Source organism: Hibiscus syriacus, unplaced genomic scaffold (genome assembly GCF_006381635.1).
Source record: "Hibiscus syriacus cultivar Baekdansim isolate YM2019G1 unplaced genomic scaffold, ASM638163v2 tig00110332_pilon, whole genome shotgun sequence".
In the NCBI taxonomy this organism is placed as follows: domain Eukaryota; kingdom Viridiplantae; phylum Streptophyta; class Magnoliopsida; order Malvales; family Malvaceae; genus Hibiscus; species Hibiscus syriacus.
In genome coordinates, this window is record NW_024062688.1 from 9221169 (window position 1) to 9242200 (window position 21032).

The 21032-nt window shown below is 31.0% G+C and overlaps 1 protein-coding gene and 1 pseudogene across 1 annotated transcript; one reads left to right on the forward strand and one right to left on the reverse strand.

Annotated features, from left to right (window-relative positions):
* Window positions 1-222: 222 nt before the first annotated feature.
* On the reverse strand, window positions 223-1858 carry LOC120119295 (probable indole-3-pyruvate monooxygenase YUCCA8). The gene is made up of 3 exons (XM_039139116.1): window positions 1076-1858; window positions 615-986; window positions 223-529 (listed from the first exon to the last, which is right to left on the reverse strand). The coding sequence occupies exons 1-3, from the start codon at window positions 1739-1741 to the stop codon at window positions 296-298; spliced, it is 1272 nt and encodes a 423-aa protein (XP_038995047.1). The 5' UTR covers window positions 1742-1858; the 3' UTR covers window positions 223-295.
* Window positions 1859-11574: 9716 nt separating this feature from the next.
* Window positions 11575-14727, forward strand: LOC120120113 (annotated as a pseudogene).
* The last annotated feature ends 6305 nt before the right edge of the window (window positions 14728-21032 follow it).

The following is a 21032-nucleotide window of genomic DNA, read 5'->3' on the forward strand; positions in this document are numbered from 1 at the left end:
ATGAATGGGATATTGAAATCAATGTAATGATGGAATATAGAGAAAGGAAGGATTATCGTTTAACTTGATTAAGTAATTATGGTACAAACACTGTTAAAAAAACCAAAACCAAAAAGTAAAAATTAGATGCCCCGTCATCCTCATTATACAAAATGCCCAAATAAATCAAAACTTGGGCCCTTCGGAGAGGGCTCTGTCAGCCTGTGCTACATGTTTTCTTTCCTTCTTTTTTTGGTATCATTATTTTTACAAGAAGAAAGCTAATTTCCTAGTTGATGGTTATTATTATAAGTTTTTAAAAATGTGAAAGTGAAATGCAGCGTCTATGGCGAGCAATGGTTCTCTTTTTGAGCTGCTTATTTTCCTCTTTCCACACAGTGCCGATGTCTTGTGCAATCCTCATGGCATCTAATGAAGCACCTGAGAGCCCTCTCCTGGTGAACCCAGCTGCATAAAGTCCAGATCTCCCTTTCCACCCGTGTGGGAATTCTGCCTTTGGGTATCCATTTTTAGCAAAGAAATCACCTTCCTGTGTCATCATGTTACATCACAACATTAGTCCATTGGTCTAACCTATGTATAAACTTCATAATCAAAATAGAACATTTTCTCACCTGAAGCCATGAGGGAACATTGCTGCGGTATCCGGTAGCCAAAACAACCGAATCGATATCGAGTTTTTCGCCATTAACGAGCTCAACTTGACAACGTGAGAAATGCTTGATTCCAGGGACGACATTAATGTCACCTGATCTGATTTTCTCCAATGCACCGATGTCCAATACAGGGGTTTTCCCTTGTCTGTTCTTGAGTTCCAAAGGACCAGTTGATGGCCTTTTGAGTCCATATTTTTCAGTGTTTCCCAGAACCAACCAGGCCAGAATCAACATCAGCTTGTCAACAAGCCAAAGGGGTAGCCATTTCATCATCAAAACAGCCAATTCGAATGTTGATTTCCCTAATATTTCTCTTGGCAAGACATGAACCTGTTTGTAAAAACAAAACAAAACAGAACATTAGAATTCAACCTTCTTGAAAGAAAATCTGATAAGTTAATTTTTTTTTAATGACTTACCGAGCTGCGAACCACCATTGAAGGTGAAGCACTGTGATTGCAAAGATCAAGAGAAACTTCCATCCCGGAGTTACCGCAGCCGACGACAAGTACTTTCTGCTCTTTGAATTTTTCACCAGACTTATAATCGCAAGCGTGGATAACTTCACCACCAAACTCATCCAATCCTTCAATGTCGGGCATCACGGACTCGGCGTTTTCGCCTGTGGCCACAATAAGCCACCGGCAAATGTATTCGAGCTCCGTCTGGTTCGAGCCAAGGGTCTTCACCCTCCAGAAACCACTGGTCTCATCGTACCTAGCTGATTCAACACACTCATTGAACTTTGGGTTGATATCAAAATGCTTAGCATATGACTCAAGATACTCAATGAACTGCCTCTTTGTAGGGTACTCAGGGTAGTCCTCGGGGAAAGGCAGTTTAGGGAGTTGACAGAATTGTTTAGGAAGGTGAAGCTTTAGCCTGTCGTAAGTGCGTTTTTGCCACAAAGATGCAATGCAATCAGCTCTTTCGACCACAACAAAGGGCACCCCTTGTTCCTTCAGACAAGCGGCAGCCGCCAGCCCCGATGGTCCTGCACCAACGATGATCGGACCATTGACCAAAGTCCATTTAGGCTGAAACAAATCTTGGTCTTGATCAACAAGACGAAACAGGTTCTCCATTGTCTTTGACTAAGCTTGTATGAACACAAGAAAGAGTTTAGATTAGAGAGAAATAAGAAGGAAAAAAAAGATGATCTTGGATGCGTTTTTTTTTTTTGAGAGGAGAATTGGTTATTGTTGCTGTTGTTGGTTTGGAGGGAGAGGATGGGATGGGGGCTGCTTAAATAGGGGAGCTGGTATTGAAAGGGCCATGTTAAGAAAAAGGGGGTCAGTCTCAAATCATGAGCCAATGGTTACTTTTGTTATTTTATGGAATAATTTAATAGATTTTATATACATATTATACTTGAACAAAGTAGATTGGTATAAAATAAGCAAACATTGAGAAAGAGTGGAAACTTGGGTTACCAATGGAAACATGGAGTTTCAATGCTTTTGATTCCCAACTTCAAATGTGCATGTAGATTTAACTGCAAGTTTGAGATTCCATATTATTTTTATATCAATTATTGCATAGCTCCACTAATTAGGGGTGAATTTTCGATTAGGTTAGTTGAGTTTATTAGTAGCGTTTTACTATTTATATTTTATTTAAATTTTTTAGTCAAATTTATAAAATTTAAGTCCAATTAAATTGAATATATAATATATAATTCTTCATCTTCTTTTCTTATATGGGTAGATAAGATATAATCAAGATACATATATATTTGAGGGTGGAAATTAGAATTTGAGTTACCCACTTTTAAAAATATTTCTAGATCCACCATTGGATATAATGCATTTAATAAATCAAATATCGTCTAAAAATTATATAATATAATTTTTTGGTTGCCCTCATGGTTCTAGGGCTTTGCCCCGACTAATTCAAATCGATTTGTGTAGAACACTTGGTTTTGGTGAGTGAATCTCTCATTGAGGATTTTTTACATACATAAAGATTTAAACTTGAGACATGTTTAAACGAAATCAAGCTGCTTACTACTTAAACAAAGTATTGATGAGAATGTAATTTCAAAGAATATATTTTTAAAGAAAAATTATACATATATTTATAATATTACTTTCAAAGAATGTATTTTTGAAGAAAAAGTATTGATAAGATTAAATTATTAAAATAAATAAATTATTTAATTAAAGAACAAAAGAGTTGTGTTTTAATTTTCAAACTTTTTCATCTAATCAAACTAACCCAGACTCAAATTTTATATAAAAAATTGCTAATTTGAATAATTTAAAATTAAAAAATAAATTAAATAAAATTTTCACCCAACCACCAACTTAATAAACTTTAATAGCAAGTGAACTTTGATAAGATCATACTTAGGTAAAATGGGTTAAATTAACCAAAGATGAAGTAGAGAATTAGGAAGCAAAGAAATTGACGGTACAGCCTCTTATGATTCTAATGGACTTCCTTCACGACAGATAAAAAATTTCCAAAAAAAAGGGAGGGGGGGGGGGAATAAATTAAATAATTCAAAATCTATGCCGACGTGGAAGAGAGAGGGTGCTGAGTAGTATACAGGCGATGTTACCACGTGGATTAGACGAGTGAAGTTGGTTTACAGTGTCACGATCGTGGGGTCCCCTCAATAGCCGTAGGGATTGCGACTTGTAAGGTTCCTTCGACCCACAAAAATCCCCCTTCTGCCGACTATAACCACCAAATTTGCTCAATGGCCTTGGGATGACGACGATGGTTACACATCTGAACCTTCATATGATTCATTTCTCTGATATTTTTTTTCTCTAAAAAGGATGACTTTATAATTTAGTTAAAAGAAGAAAAGGGTATAATATTATACTGCACATATATATCACGCACATCGAGCAATGAGGGGGGGGGGGGAAAGGATGAAATATATCTGTGAGTGCCAAGAGAAAATATTGTTTATGCATGGTAAAGTAGAGGGATGTATAATCTAGAGGTTCAAAGTATATGAACACAGCATTCAAGGTACGTGGAAGGCCGATAAACAATGTTGCTTTCGGTGAATGCTTGGGGCTTTCACACGCTCCTATTATATTCTTTTTTTTGAAGTGCTCCTATTATATTCTTTCTTTCATGGTAATGGCCACCTTTTCGGGTTTAAGGGTTTTGCTTTTGTCATTGTAGTTTGGTGGAATATTATCATCGTCGGGAAGGTTCATTCTTCTGGTTTGAGTGAAGAAATATAATCTATGGTCAGTCGGTGATCGATTGATAATATTAGGGATTGAGAGAAGTAGAATAAAAAAAAAACTTTAATTCATTAAGAGTCTTGTCAAAAGTTTACATACTCTAATAAATTTTCAAAAAATATTGAGTGATATATTGGTGGGGAGTGATATTTCTGGAAAGATAACAATTATGGAATCATTTGAGTTGCAGGGAGGAGCATAATCCACAGGATGAAGCCAGCTTTTGGTAGGGTAAATTTAGATGTAAAAGATACAAGGAGGAAATTTAATGATTGGCAGATCCCATGCACAGCCTTGCATTGCTCCACACCCAACGTTATTTTTCTAAGCTTTTATCCTTTTTGGGATGGGACTGATCGATAAATTAAAAAAAAAATGGCGGTCGGCGGTGTAGTTTGCTTTTGGAAGGATTGAAATTGGAGTGAACGCGTAGGAAATATTAATTGAGAAATCTTTTGGATAATATAATGGAAAAGCTAATTTTGGTAATATCTATAATTATAGCATTAGTCACGCGTAATCAAAAGTTGTACTTGTCATCCGTTCCCACATAACATAATATATCAATTTCAACTGCTTTCCTCTCTCTCTCTCACCTCTCTACACTATTTTCGCACCTGCATGGATGGAACCACCTTCACTTGCCTTTCAAAACCAATATTAATTTTTTAAAATCACCCTAAGTTATTTATTTTTTTAATTTTAAACAATTACATCAACTAAATCGTTTGACGGTTTAAGGACTAAATTAATTTTTTTAAAAGATTCAAAGGCTTTTTGAACCCTTAAACCTTAATTATTTTTCAATTGTTATGTTTATATCATGATTAATAGAGGGCCCCAAAAGATTACAATAAGTCATATTTCCATAATGTCGATCATTAAAACATTTTTATTTTTTAGTTCTCTATATATCAAAGCATCATTATGTATAAACTATACATGCACACTAATGGCACCCACTACTTTCACATTTTGTATTACTATTAATATTAGAATATTATAAAAGGTAAATTTTTTAAGAAATATTCCATTATGCAAAAGTTTAATACAAAATTTTAACGACTATTCAAAGCCTGTTTCTCCTATATATAATTGTATCTTCCACTTGTATAAAAAAATATATTATTATAAAACAATTAACCCAAGTTTAACATCGTTTTAACTAGTTGAATTAACTTAAATATTTGATCTGTTGAATAATTAAATTATAAGGGTTTTTGGTGTTAACGGATTATTCTAATAAAAGACTAATAGTCAATTACATGCATATTATAAATTACAAAATAAAAGGAATATGGAGGCACATGACAACATGAGTGCTCTCGAAGAGTATATGACAAAGCCCCAATCAAAGTTCTCATCAAATATTATAAGAGCACATTGAAAATAATATATATTTTTCATATTAAATTGTTTAATTTCCATTAACTAGTCGTTACTTAGAAGCTTGGAAAGATTTAGAAGATCTTCTAGTCCAAAACCTTGTCATATCATTTGAAGCTACAAGACAATATCAATTGCAATTGGAATATTTTGTCATGTGTTTGGATACGGGAGGAACATAGATCTTAGTAAAAATGATTGGTTCCCAAATTGCTTATTTATTTTAGGGGGAAGGATTCTTTTGCTGATTCTTCATGCACTTGAAATTAATTGGATTAGAATTAGTGATTACAGTGTTGTGGACGAAATTTTTTGGAGGATAAAACACGAATATTACAACCTATTTGAAAGAATAAAATCTGAGGAAATATGGTTTGTGCTGTAAGATGCATTTTCTTGGTTGTAGTTGTGAGTTGTGGCATAAATATTATGGTTTGTCACTTAGTTTTCATGAACAAATTAAAACATATAGTTGTCCATCTGACGTACATATTTGATTTGCATGATTTTGTTTGCATATCTTGCAGCAAGATCTAGCATGAGAGATAGCACCAGCACGGAGCTAGAATTAAATATTGGCAGGAGCAGAAATATTAGACTATTTAGAAAAATGTAAAGACTTATTAGATATTTAAACTCGAAATTCAGCATGAACCAAGCGACCTTAGTGATTAAGAGATTGTTGTTATCCTTTAGGTCCCGAGTTCAAGCACGTATGTAGGGGTATGAGCGTTCATTGTCAAATAATTGAAAGTCTTTGTACATATATTACATTGTATTCACCCTAAATTAAAAAAAAAAAAACTCAAAACTCAAAAGACAACTTCTAATTTGTCTAATATTTAAACTTACAATGACTTAAATTGTAATTAGATAAAAAAATTGAGAACACAGACTTATCATTCTTTAGTTCGACCCCTACTTGATTAAATATTTAATAATTTTTTATATTTTTTAAATTTAAATATTTATTTTTACATGAATCAAAATACTATTAAACTAAAATTATATCGAATATATAAATTTTAACAGGGGTCGGGGCCCCTTGGGCCTAAGGGAGCTCCGTCCCTGGATAACACTTTCTCTTGCTAAATCACTTATTATTATTTTATAAATATGAGATAATTATATAATAGTATTTATTCGAAAGAGATTTATCATTTGATAATGAACGTTAAAGCATCATTGTAAATGACTTGTTCAAATCCAAGACCTCCAAAAATAACAAACATTTAATTAATTACTGAGATTGTTTGGTTCGTACGGTTGATAAATCAATTAAATTAAATAGAATTGGGTATACGTAGAGTAGGAGTGATTCGCAAAACTCATTAGCTAATTTAAGTTCATTTTCATCAAGCTTAATAATATTTGATAATTGATTATATTGGTTGATTGTTTATTGTACCCCGAGATCAATGTAGAGCTTCCAATTCAAAGGAAAGGAGAGAGTTGATCGTTGTTGAATAATTATTTCGGTGTTGTTTTAAAAATTCAATTAGACAAGTGTAAGCGAAATTAAATTAGTTCTGATTATATCTTATTACATATATAGATATTTGATTTGTGAGAATTATATGAAAACATATGCTGAAATCATTTGATTTAATAATTTAATGAGAAAATGTTGTATTTAGGATGGACCGAGTAGTGTTGGAGAGTACAATAACACCATTTTAAAGTTTTAAATTCTTACGTCGTTTAAATATTATTTTATATTTTTATAGTCTAATTTAATATCTCCTGAAATTTTGTAATTTTGTACTTCTAAATTTGTAACATAATTTTTTAAGTGCGCACGTCTAGCATAAAATCCTACCTCCATTCTTGATTGTATTCTTATTATTTTTATATTAAAATATTATAATTTAAACAAATTGTTACACGTTAATATTTCATTTTATAAAAAAGTTAATATATATATATATATATATATATATATATATATTTACGACGTGTTGAAATAATTTTATATATTTTCCCGTCATGTCTTAAATTATGTTTCGTGTTTTGGATTATTTAATATACCATTTATTAATAAAAAATAATATACCATTTTGATTTTAAGTTTATTCACTTACAATTTTATTACTATTAAAACATTAAGATATTTGTTGGAAGAGCAGCAAGGGTATAGTCTAGTATATAATTATGGCTAACGGTTAACTGAAAATATTATAAAACTCTTAAAATTAAACAGGTCAAGCCACCTAAACCGTGAATTACGTAGCAATTAGTTGACACCGCTATATATTAATTCTTGTTTTATTTAACCACATGGTAGAGAGCATGAAAGCTAACAACTTGATAAATTATTACGAAAAAATAGTGTATCTCAATAATGGAAAGTCATTAATAAGGGATATTCCATCAATAATTTAAAGGTTTAAGGTGTTATTTTTTAATAAACTCATATCAATAATTTTTATTCATCGTACTTTTTATCCATTTGATATTGATTTTTCGATCAAAACAGAAAAGTGCATGCGTTTGAAAATAAACGTGAATCGAGGCTTAACTAATAATTAATATTAAAGTGATATTCTATTAACTAATGATATCAAGTTAATCAAAATCAGAATTGAAAATTCATAAGTAGCAACTAGCAAAGGTATTAAGTAATACCGAAGAACCTAAAATATGTAATTAAGGAACAAATCCCAACAGCCAATTCAGTTGATGGGGTGATAAAACAGTCTTCCTAAATGAATGAATTTGAGGAAATGTTTGTGTAGAGAGCACGTTAGGGGCATTGCACCTGGCGCAACCAAAGCTTTTCATGTGGCAATTACACCCCCTTTATTATTATAATTTGTTACACTAAGCAAATGAACAAGAGTTTTTAATAATAATGTGGAAATTTTCAATAGGCTTCTCGGAATTCTAGGTGCCGCCCCCTCATCCAAAACCGCACACATTAAAATTATATATTCCATCTCGGGGAGGTAAATGAGTCAGATGGTTTTAATTGCAACTCATGTTTGAATAAACGTTAGACATAATTTTGAAAAGAAATAGAATTAGAGTATTAAAATGAAATAAAAGTAATAGTTTTGGTACTAAACATTTTAACCAACCAGCTATTTGCTTAAAAAGGTTTAGGAAGGACACATGTTGGAAGGAAATCACTTGGAGATTCCTTTGATATAGAGGTATAGTTTACTATAAGTCACGTGAAGTATTTTCTTATATATAATACCATATAAGTTAATAACGATTCGATCAAGTCAAAGTAATGTTCTTCCCGAATTATGGTAAACTTAATTGTTTGTTAATTACAGTTAGGTTTCTTGTTTAATACATCTAACGGTCAATTATAAACTAATTGTGTTCTTATAACTTTCATTAATATATCTTATTATTCACAAACTGTCAATTTTATTTTTCGTATTATATTTATTTTGATATTTAAAATTATTAAATGTCTAATACAAAAATACCTATTGAATACTAGTTGTATTTATGAAATACGTGACATTATTGTTATTATTTTGATAAAAATACATGGCATTATTAGGTTGGACTACTCCAACGACCAAATTATGGATGCTAATATATTTTAGAATGAATATACCTCACCAAATGCAATATTTATAATACGAATTAAAAAAGAATACACAAATATTATTACCGGATCTAATGTTTGTTTGAGTAATATGGAAATAAATGTCTAAGTGTTTGTTTGAGCATGAAGAAGATTCATGCACATCGCCACGTTGATGAGTCGCCTACTCCTACCCTATCCACCTGCATTTCCATGCCTTTTTGGTTCTCTCAAAGCACAGGCAGGCAGACATAATAATAATTTATTTAAATTATTATTATTTTCATTTTTCCTTGAAAAACTAAACTGTTTAGTTAATTAATTATTATACTAGAAGAAGAAGAAATGTTTTGAGGGCGAGGAGGGTTAGATTTCCCATAAATATATATGTTATTATTATTGGTTATTGTGTGTTATTGGTAGCATATGCATGCATAACACGTATATATATGGCAGGTATTATCCAAGGGAGGTCATGGTTTTGACTTTGAGAGCAAGGCTCAAGTCTCATCAAAACCGTCCAATGTTTAATTATTTTAATTGTTCATTTTCAAGGCCATGTGGTGGGGTTGCAATTACTTATGCTTCCCCCAAGTAGAAGGTCAATTGGTTCTCACGTTATAACCTAATATAAAACATGTGTTACAAGTCAACTTTTTGTTGACTCCTACGAAATAATTAGTAAAAGTGTAATTCAAAATTAAATAATTTATACATTAGAGTAGTTTAATAGGGGATACAAAAGCGTAATTTTAGTTATATATATACTTTTGGTATAATCATCGACTTTTAATTTATTAATCGACTAATCAGGATCTGATACTAAGAAATCAGAGTGACCCTTTCAATCCAATTCGTTTCGTTCACAAACGTCATATTTGAACCCTAAAATTATTTATCTTGGATATTATATATGAAAATACATATGGATGAAGGACTTTGTGTCAATAATGGAAGGAAATGATGAATCTAGCCAAAATACGATCAAAACAATGATATTTTTTTTTTGCAATCACTTTTGTAAAGGATTAAAATTAAATATTTGACTATTAAAGACCAGAAAATAATTATAACTTTTAAAACTCGTTATGACTGAATACAATTAAAATTATAAGATTTTAAACAAAATATAGTTACTTATCATAATCAATTCGTAATAAATAAAAAAGATTTGCACATAACAAAAAATGCTACTCTCATATTATACGTAGCATAAAAAAGGTTTTTTTTTCAGTTGACAATGAAGATCTTATTGGCCCCAAAGTACCATAATTAAATGTCATTAGTCCATTGATGTAATTTGTTAGTCATACTTAATTTGACATATCATTTGATTTTATGTGAATTGATTATCCATATTTAGCTCTTGTACAACCCCAAGGTATTAAAATGACGTCAAACATGTATTTTATTATCTCTAAGGTACAAACGATAGTAGATTTTTTTTTGGTAACCTAAACCAAATTTGGTTAGTTTTACATATGTAAAGTACTTATATGATTTCAATAATGGTCAATCATAAACGGGATATATATTCACATTTGGTGGTATTACAATCTCCTGGCGTGTTATAAAATAAATAATAATTGTCACTTTTCCTAATCTTGTCGAAATTTTGGCTATCTTCGAGTTTAGTTACGAATGCGTGTAGTTGAGACGAGAAGTTTGTGATTTTTGCTGGAGGAATAATATAATTATGATTTACACTTTGCTATTTTTTTTTATTAATATGGAAGATAGCATTTGTTTAAAAAAAAAAACTCTCAATATTTCGACATTGAATGCTCACACTCTTAGCATCTATAATGTTCGAACCCGAGTTATCAAATAATAACAATAATTTCTTTTACTACGAATGTCACTTAATTCGTGCCACTTTGTTAATCTTAAATATTAGAAAATCACCGTTTTTATTTTTTCAGTTCGTCTGCTGGTTCTCACTCAAAACAATTAAACCTTCATAGAATATGGTCTGACTTAACTGTAAAAACTGTAACTAACAAATAAAAGTACAATAAACAAATGGAGGAATCAAATATGAGCAGAACGTGAATTAATGCATCAAATTTTGATCCACCAACCACCAGCACACAATTTTGATCGTAAAAATTAATGCAGAGCATATTCGTTATGAAAACTGGACACATGCAGAAATATCACTACTACATAATGTCCAATTCAAACAACTATAAACTGAAAACACAAGTTTTTGTGTTTTGTATAAACACATGTTTTCATTTTTGGGTTGAACCCAATAAGATGATTTTTTTTTTTGCCTATGTTGGAATTGTCTGACATTGACATCACTGTCCTAATGAAGAGAGCGGCCTTCAAATGTTTGTTTTCACACAGGATTTTTGAAATGTTTTGAATACATAGTGGATTTATTTAAACCAAGGCCCACTAAATAATTTGGACTTTTCCATGCACCGTTACTGACATGCTGCGCGCCATGTGACAGCCAATACCATGGACCACCGGCGGTCCTCCTAATTCAACGTTGCTAAAATTAAATATCCCAATAAATTAAGTTATGTGATTCAATATTTAGTAAACGTTTAAATACTAAAATTAATTTTAAAACTGTTAGAGGACTTAGATGTCACGAGACAATTTCTTAAACTTCTAACATATTACAAGATGAATCGAGGGATTGTTGAAGGGTACACTTATATTTATTTTAAAAAATAAATTTTATATTTCTATTAATATTTTAATTTTATAGAATTTAAATCTATCAAATCCACTACAGACGGTAATCGTTGAGATCACTTGAGTAATGGCAAGTATGGTCCAACCCTATGTACATAGACTAGGGACGACTTTCTTTCTTTGTTGTACACGAGCTCAAGGCCGAAGTTGCACGGCCAAATGTCCCATATTCACATGGATTTGCGTTTAAACCATAGTTTTCATGGATTAAGTCACGCTACATTTGTTGCTTTCGTGTCATATTCAAGTCTGTTATGCCTGTTTTCTTTTCCACATTGCTTATTCTTCTTGCTCTTTCAAATTCATAATTGATTTTTTTTTTCTTAGTGAAAAAAATAAATGTTTGAATCATACTATTTGTTTATTTTAAGAGTTTAAAGTAGTTTTCGTTTAAAGTATACGATCAATATTCTTAATGTTATTATTTTAAAGTTTGAGTTATATATTTAGGACTAGTTTGACAGGGCTTTAGGAAAGTGAGTTTTAAAAGTGTGGTAGAAAAGAATTTTTTAAAAGAGTTGTTTAGAAGTGCAGTTTAAAATTTAACTATTTGAGAATATTATTATAAAGTGAGTTTGAAAAGATAAAATATCTATTAAAAATATTATGTTATAAATTAAAAATATATAATTTAAATTATATTTACACTTATTAATACTATGATATATAAAATATATCACTTAAACTATAATAAAAATATAAAAAAAAATATTTTAAGGTAACTCATTAATAATAAAAATATATTTTATAATAACTCACTATTAATATTTTAATATATATATATCATGAATTTTATTTATTTTTAAATAATTAGAATAAACTATTAAGTTATAAATTATTTTTTAAGTATGTTAATAATAAATTATTAAAATAAAATGTAAATATATAATTAAATTGAAGTCCATGTATTAATAAGGTACTCTCACGAAAGTTTGAAAATGAAACAAAAAAACTACAAATCTTTACTCTTGCTGTCTGTTATTTTGCCGTGGCTTAGGAACCCAACAAGCCGCTGGTCGTTCAGGATGTCCAGGTGGCTCCGCCGCAACCCTTGAGGTTCGGATCAAGATCCTCTTATATTTAATCGCATTTTCTTATTTCTATATTGTAAGTAGTTTCTTCCCAATAATTAAAAAACGATTGCGTTGTTATTTTTCTATTCTATATTAGGAAGATTCAATTCTAAAATGTAGAGTAGTATTTTGCTGACCCTGTAATTGTATTCTTCCTTTTGAATAAGAAAGATGTCTATAATGTTGTGCACTGTTCATTTCACTGCATTTTGGAAATGTGAAATTGGAGTGTTTCCATTAATGTGCATATATACATTTAGCTTCCTCTAGTAGTGACAGTGATAATTCTTAATCTAATCAAGTTCAAATTTTTTACCTCTTTTCTTTAGCTTCCTCTGTTCATTTCACTGCATTTTTATCACTTAGTTCTAATGTTTAACATGCTTTGTTTCCCTTATAAGGACCCTGAGGGCCTATTCGTACGCATTCTTGGTCATGAGACTGCGGGGTAGGTTGTTCTTTCTTTCTCATTACTTATAGTTAATGACCTTTTTGATTGTTGAAGAGGGAGGTTTGTTTGAATTTTTCACCACAGGATTGTCGAAAGCGTCGGTGAAGGTGTAACTGAAGTTCAACCCGGTGATCATTTTATCCCTTGTTATCAGGCAGAGTGTAGAGAATGCAAGTTCTGCAAATCAGGGAAGACAAACTTATGCGGCAAAGTTAGGATGGTCACTGGAGTTGGAGTCATGATGAATGATCGCAAGAGGCGTTTCTCGATAAATGGAAAACCAATCTTCCATTTCATGGGTACCTCAAATTTTAGCCAGTGCACTGTTGTACATGATGTTAGTGTTGCAAAGATTGATCCACAAGCTTCTTTGGACAAAGTATGCCTTCTTGGATGTGGTGTTCCAACTGGTACGGGTATGTTAACTTTCTCATTGTTCGAGGATTTTGGAATTCAATATGCGATTATCTAAACAGATATCAATTCCAGTTATATATGTTCGGTTTTATAAATGTGTACCACACATTTTGCACAAACTTTCATATTTATATATACTTTGTGTTGCTAGGACTTGGAGCAGTGTGGAACACATCCAAAGTTGAACCATGGGCTACGGTTGCTATATGTGGCCTTGGGACTGTTGGTCTTGCGGTAAGTGTCAAATAGCCATCTCATAATTTATATAGTGTTTTATCATGAATTTCCAGGCATCTTTTGGCTGTCTGTTCAAAATGTTGGTTATTGCTACTTTTTTTTATTTGTGGTGCCAAATGTTAAGTTGTTTATTTATCTATTCTTTTGATCACAATGTTGCAGGTTGCCGAGGGTGCAAAATCAGCTGGTTCTTCGAGAATTATTGGCGTAGATATTGAGAGCAAAAAGTTTGATCTTGGTAAGTAATTTACAAATAATACTGCTCAAAGTATTTGATGAATATTAATGAGATATTCAGTAAACATTCTTGTAAGTGAATTCAATTACGCAATTTGCTAGAAAGTGGTAGGTTAATGTCTTACCTTTTTTTGTAATAAATCACGTTTTACTGTATTTCTGCATGTTTATATCTATGTCTTTGTAAATGGCAACTTGCAGCAAAGAATTTTGGAGTTACAGAGTTTGTGAATCCAAAGGACCATGATAAACCAATCCAGCAGGTCCTTGTTGATCTCACAGATGGTGGTGTTGATTACAGTTTTGAGTGCATTGGAAATGTCTCCGTCTTGAGGGCTGCTTTGGAATGCTGTCATAAGGCAATTATTGTGCCTTAAATAACGGAACAGTAATGCGTGTATAAACTGCCGAGTACTTCTAATGGCACCTGAAAAACTTTCAGGGCTGGAGAACATCAGTCATCATCGGCGTTGCAGCATCAGGTCAGGAAATATCCACTCGTCCTTTCCAATTGGTGACTGGCCCTGCTTGGAAAGGGAATGCTTTTGGTGGTTTCAAGAGCCGTTCCCAAGTGCCTTGGCTTGTGGACAAGTACATGAAGAAGGCAAACATAGTTTGCATGCATTTTATATTTAAACCTTTTGTATAAGCAGTTTTTTTTTTAATCAAACTCCCCTTCCCATTGCAGGAAATCAAAATCGATGAGTACATTACCCACAGTTTGACCATTGGAGAGATTAACAAGGCATTTGATCTGATGCATTAAAGGGGTTGCCTCCGGTGTGTGCTGAAGATGCACGTTTGAGGCCATGTGTGAACCGAAGGGGTGACCTGTGAAGAAAACTTCATTCCTGTCCATCATCTGGAAGAGGTATGTACTCTATTGCGATTTTATTTACAAATGGAAACTAGAATGTGTTGGAACAAACTGCTTCTAAAGCCTAGTATTTCGACCTTTTTGGAAATGTTTGCTTAATCATGTTAAAAGAGAAACTACAGCGATGGAGGTTTATGCATGAATAATATCATTTGCATTATGGTGTTGATCAGTAACTTTAATTTGACATTTGATGTGTGCTGAAAATTGCAAAAATAAGGCCATATGCGTGAGGCTGACCTGTGAACAAGTCATCTACTCCGTTTGCCTTGTATTTACAGCTAGAGTTGAAATTATAGTTATATTATTGGAGATAAAAGATTTTAGAAACATCAAGGATCAAACCCATCATAACGCAAAAGAAACACCTCCAGGTGAACCCCATAGATATGAAAGCATCAACCAAACCATGGTAATTGACTTCATCACTCACTTGTAGTATTAGAAACTCCACCAGCATTTTTCATTTCCTGACTTCATCCCTCTTGCTCTTTCCTTGCCAACAATTTCTCTACCGTAGAAAATAAGGTTACCGGTTTCAGTTAACCAGATTTACATACTATTGTTTATAAAGAGAAGTGGGGTTTTAGAAACGAACCGAAGAAACATGGTGAGCTGAGCGGCTTCAATCAAGTCTCCATCTTCCCGAGCTTAACATCAAAGCTATCTTCATCTGAGTCCTGCCTGTTTCTCTGATCATCATTTCAGTTTCTTCTCTCAGTCCATTGCATTGTCTCTCCATCTCTCCAAATTTCACTCTTGTTTCCCTCTGCTCCTTTCTCAAATCTTTTCTCTTTCCCATCTTTGGTTTCATTCCTTTGAACTGCACACTCACTTTCATATCCTTCTCCTGCAACTTCATCTTTCTCGGCGCCATGAAATGATTAAATTAAATCGGGTTTTAAAAGATAGGGTGTTGATGATCACTGAAGTGCCATAATCTCCATTTAAATAACAAAACGAAACGCGTCATCTTATTGTATGGAAGAATCGGAGAAACGAGAAGGACACCAGCATTGCAATGATTCCAAGTCATTGGTGTGGGAATCGGGGGGGCTGGTATAGGGTAGTCCAAATGTTGTCGCGCGATTGAAGACAGAAGTCGACGTGAAATATAAAAAAGTAGAAACTATGGGAGATGCTACCCCTAGACCTAGTTGTAGTTGTGAGTTAAAACATAAAGCTTTCAGCTAAATACTATGGGCCCTATAACCCATTATAGGTGTTGTTGCTTTACAAATTGGATTTCATGTCCCCTCTCCAAGAGAGCCTAATTTAAGGTTCTGCATAATCTAAAATATTAAATTTTTAATATTTTTCAGTTGAAAACCTTTTTTTTATAAAATTTTCTGTTGTCAACTGAAAAAGTTACATTCTACATAATATTGTCGGTTCAACAAAAAATGTTAAAAAGTTATTTTAGGTTGTACTTAACTAAAAATGTTATAATTTTTGTAACATTTTTTGTTGCGTCTATTTTATGTCGTTCCTTAGTCTTAAATTAGACTGCCGTAGGGCAGAACTACCCCTCCAAAAGTTAGTTAGGACAATCGCATCTTTGAATGGGTTTTTTATTAATCTGGGGTAAGTACAAGGCATTATCTATTCAAAGATAACTCTCAACTATTTGACATTAAACTCTCATATTCCTGCTATTCCTGGTAGGATTGGCACGGGACGGGTTTGGATTAACCCGACTCGACTCGACTCGAAAAATTATATATCCTCCACCTAACTCGACGTGATCCGAAAAATATACACCCTCCATCCGATTCAAACCCGGCCAGGTCTTTTAAGATAAAATTTGAACTAAAGGAATAGCAAAAATTCTTTTAATATCAAGGTCACCCAATTCGTGTTATCTTTGAATGGTTAACGTAAGGAGACGGACCAATGATATTATATTTGAAAATTTTATAAAAATTTTAATCATAAATATTAAAATAGGAGAATATATAAGAATTTAATTTTTTTTCTTCCCTCGTTGATGGCGAAGGAAATCAATTTGGATCAATAACGATGAGTTCAAGGCTGGAACGTTGGGCGGGGAATCTACTGTCATTTTGTTTCTAATCACTTGCTGATAAGAAGATATCAATTTTAATTTCATAAACATAACCTACTCTACACAATATTGGGGCGAAAAGGAAAAAATTGAGAGCTAGTAGTTAAAATGTTCCACAAAAATTAGAATACCTTCTTTTAGTATATGTTTATTTATATTTATATCTATATATCAAATCAACTAAGTTGGGCCCCAATAAATTAAAATTCTCCCATTACCATATACTAACATATTAAATAATTTTTTATTAGAAATAAAATTTTATATTCATTTATAACATTAATTTTCATAAAGACAAAATACATGAACTTCATTTTTAAATTCTTATATATTAATATTTTATAAAATAAATAATATATTTTCATATAAAATATATATTAACATTTTATAACATATATAATATATTTTCTTTTTGATATGTCGTTCAACTCTCACTAATTCTCTCGGATTTATTAATCCTAAGAAAGATTATAGAAGTAGAATCAACTCATCGTGTGTTATACTTTACATCAATCATTTGATTTTCCTTTCAATTCAAGTTAGTTCTCATACTTGAGAGAATCCATCTTTAAATGTCTCTTTTTCTTTTAATAAACTTCAAGTGTATTCATTTTACAAAAGAAACAATTAGACTATTTCTTTATCTCAGTTTGAGGGTGTATTTTTGCCTTTCCTTCCTGTTTGGATTCTTTTTAATAGTTGTCACTATATATATTTTTTCTCTAAAACGAGTCTGACATCTTTTTGATCTCACATAATCAAAAACTAATCAACATGTCACTTATAATTTTTGTGTGTTTTAGAAGTTTTGAAATAACTCGTTCAATATGAAATGCAAAAAAAAAAAAAAGAAGAAGAGAAATTTCAATAGTGCTTTGAGTTTAGCTACTAAATCTATAATCTTGTTGATATGATCAAGTAGTCTTTCATAATAGTGAATTTCATTGACGTTAACTTGATGATTAAGGAGCCCCACGATGAATATTAGAGAGTAATTTTTGTTGGAAAAATTATGATAAATTAGAAATTTTGAGGCATATTTTCTAAGGGTAAAGATGGAGATTCAAATAATAAATTTACCGATTCATATTCTATTTCATGAGATCTTTGCAACGTTATCCTATATGCTTAAAACAGTTGAGTGATGAATGAGAAATTGATGCTCAAAATAGGGTACATGTGAATTGTGTTGGGTAAGGAAAATGAGAAAACTCATATCTTACATTGGTGGGATGACAAGTATGTGAATGGTTTATATACATCAACCAACTTGCTAATTATTAAATGACTTGGGTTAATATTGTGTCTCGCGTGCAGGTACAAGGGTGTAAATCCAAGCCCACCAAACCCATTGGGGTTGGAGGCGCACTTGCATGACATGGGCGATGCAAATGTCTATATCGATTGAGTTCATCGGATATTTTACTCACTACAAATTAAATATTTTTCTTAAATGTGACATATCTTTTTGAATATTCTGAATTAAAAATGATATTATATGATTTCCTTTTAAGTCAAAATGTTAACATATGACTTGTCGTTCACGAATATATTCTAATTAAAGCGATATTAATTTATTATTTTCGATTTTATTCGGATACTAATTAATAGTCTTACTTTTTAGAATATATTGTTTTCAATTCTTCTCCTATGCGAAACACTATAAATACTGTGTAAATCTACTAGGTTTGTCATAACTTTAAAAAATATCTTTCTTTTCTCTGTTTTCGGTGATAAACTCTAGCAAGATTTAGTTCGTGATCTCACAAGTTATCCTAGGAGACAGACGACCAAAAGATCTCGAGCATCAAAGAGTAGTTGAAAATCTGTCTTAAGGAAACTGTGCAACTACATGTCGTAATTAGTTTTCAGTTTATTATTCGGGTTCTTTATTCCAAATTTATATTTTATTTTATTAATAAAATTTGATTTTATTTTTTCTTTTTGTCTCGGATTGTTATATTGTAATAATTTTTATTAGTGATTGTTAGAAGTATATTTTTATTGTGTTGTTGAAATTTATTTATTGTGCATAATGTCTGATTTTAATTATAACATAGGATTAAAAATATATTTTTGAAATAAAAATATTTTATTTTATAACTTTTAATATTTCAAACTCCTAAGAATTTTGCGGAACATGATTCACATAATGAATCAGACTTCATATTACATTGTATTTGACATAAAACAATTGTCATGCATGCATGAATATGCATGGTCGGTCGTCTCTTTTTCCATTTTGTATACGTTTTCAATAATGTGTTTCGAGCAGTTGTTCAACAACTGCTGATGATATGGTCTTGGCAGATTCAGGTAGCACATATTTATTTTGTAAACCCATGGGACTTCATTAGAAGATGGGAAGATGCACATTTTTCTACGTGGGTAACACTCAATAAAATAAAGGTAAAAGAATCATTTTACTTTTTCAAAAATTAGTGTGACTCTCGATTTTTTTTACTTAACGTGACCCTCGAATTTAGGAAAATAGTTTAATATGATATTTTGACAAATATTTTTTATCATTATCCGTTATGATGTTGACATGACATTTCACGGTGCTGATATGACAGACTATGATGAATGATGACGTGATTTTTTTAAAGTTCAAGATCTTATTTATTTTTTTGCAAAATACAAATATTTTAAATTTAAAATATAAAAAATATTACAAAGTTAAATATAAAAATACCATTAATTATTAGTATTATTTATTAATAAAAATAGGATATATTTAATTTTAAAATATTATTATTTAATTTAACTTACCATTTTATTTTCTATTGAAATTACAACAACAACAAAAACAATCAAAATGGATTGTGTATCAATTAAAATAAGGATAATGAGAATTCACAACTAGAATGAGAGCATAATATGACTGTCAAATATCCTAGACTGATCTTTATCATATTAGTCTCAAACCCTGTCGTTTATCAACGTATAATTTAAGTGAATAGAAATATAAAATATGACAATTAAATTATCAAAATATTAACAAAAATATATAAAATTACTTTAACTTTATACTAATTTAAGTGGATCACATCTCATATGTGGTTGGAATAATTAATGAAAATACAACATTTCAGAGATTCTCTTTTATTTGATGAAGCGATTAAAATAAATTAAAAAAATAAACTAAAGGTAAAAATAGAATTATTGAACCACTAAGATAAATAAAAAAAGATTTATAAAAAGGTTAAAAATAGAATTACTGAGCCACTAGGTGTTCCTATACCTTGGACAAAGCTGGAACAATCACATGCTAACTAGAAGAGACCATTGACGCTATCGAGCGTCACAAAAAATGAAAATTTTGACTTTTTAATTTCAATAAAAAATAAAATAGTAAATTAAATTAAATAATTGTATTTTAAAACTAAATATAACTCATTTTTATTTAATAAATAATACTAATAATTAATGATTTTTTATATTAAATTTTTAATATTTTAAATTTTAAATTTAAAAATATTTTTATTTAAAAAATCAAAAAAGCCTTTAAACTTTTTAAAAAATTAATTTGGCCCTTGAACTTGAAAAAAAAATTAGTTCATCTGTCATGTTATCAGGCAAGTCACTAATCATTGTAGACTATCTCAAATAGAGACATGCATCGTCAGAAAATGAGTTCAAATTTATAATCAAGAGTAGAGGTTCATAATAAATATTGTAATACGAGTTCAAAATCCAAATCAGACAAAAAAAATTTAATATCTCAAAGTTCCTATAAGAATATACAAAATCGACGAAAAGTAAATAGTATAAAGTCTAAAAAACGTCCATACTATGACTGAAAGGAAAATCTGCTAGAAATGATTCTTCAAGTACCGGTCGAAATCCTAAAGTTCATAAAGATCTGAAAAGACAAAAATTAAAAGAGTGAGCTAAAAAGTCTAATGTGTCCTCTACACTAAAATAGATAACAATAAATATATTTAACAACAAAAATAATGCATAAACAATAGTGGCATAATTTATTCATCAGAGTGTAACATCATTAAAATGCAATTATACATTTCCTCGCAGATAAACATGAGGAGGATGTTCCCTTTGAAGAGGATCCCAATCAGAAATATAAATCGGTACGAAGATTTTTCCATCCAAAGAGGATCTCAAACATAAACAAGACGATGATATAATCCCATAGAGAAACGGGAGA

Coding starts and splice junctions, on each gene's coding strand:
- LOC120119295 (XM_039139116.1), bottom strand. CDS start 1,741: ATGGAGAACCTGTTTCGTCTTGTTGATCAAGACCAAGATTTGTTTCAG. Junction 987..1,075: donor CAATGGTGGTTCGCAGCTCG/GTAAGTCATTAA, acceptor TTTTACAAACAG/GTTCATGTCTTGCCAAGAGA. Junction 530..614: donor ATGTTCCCTCATGGCTTCAG/GTGAGAAAATGT, acceptor ATGATGACACAG/GAAGGTGATTTCTTTGCTAA.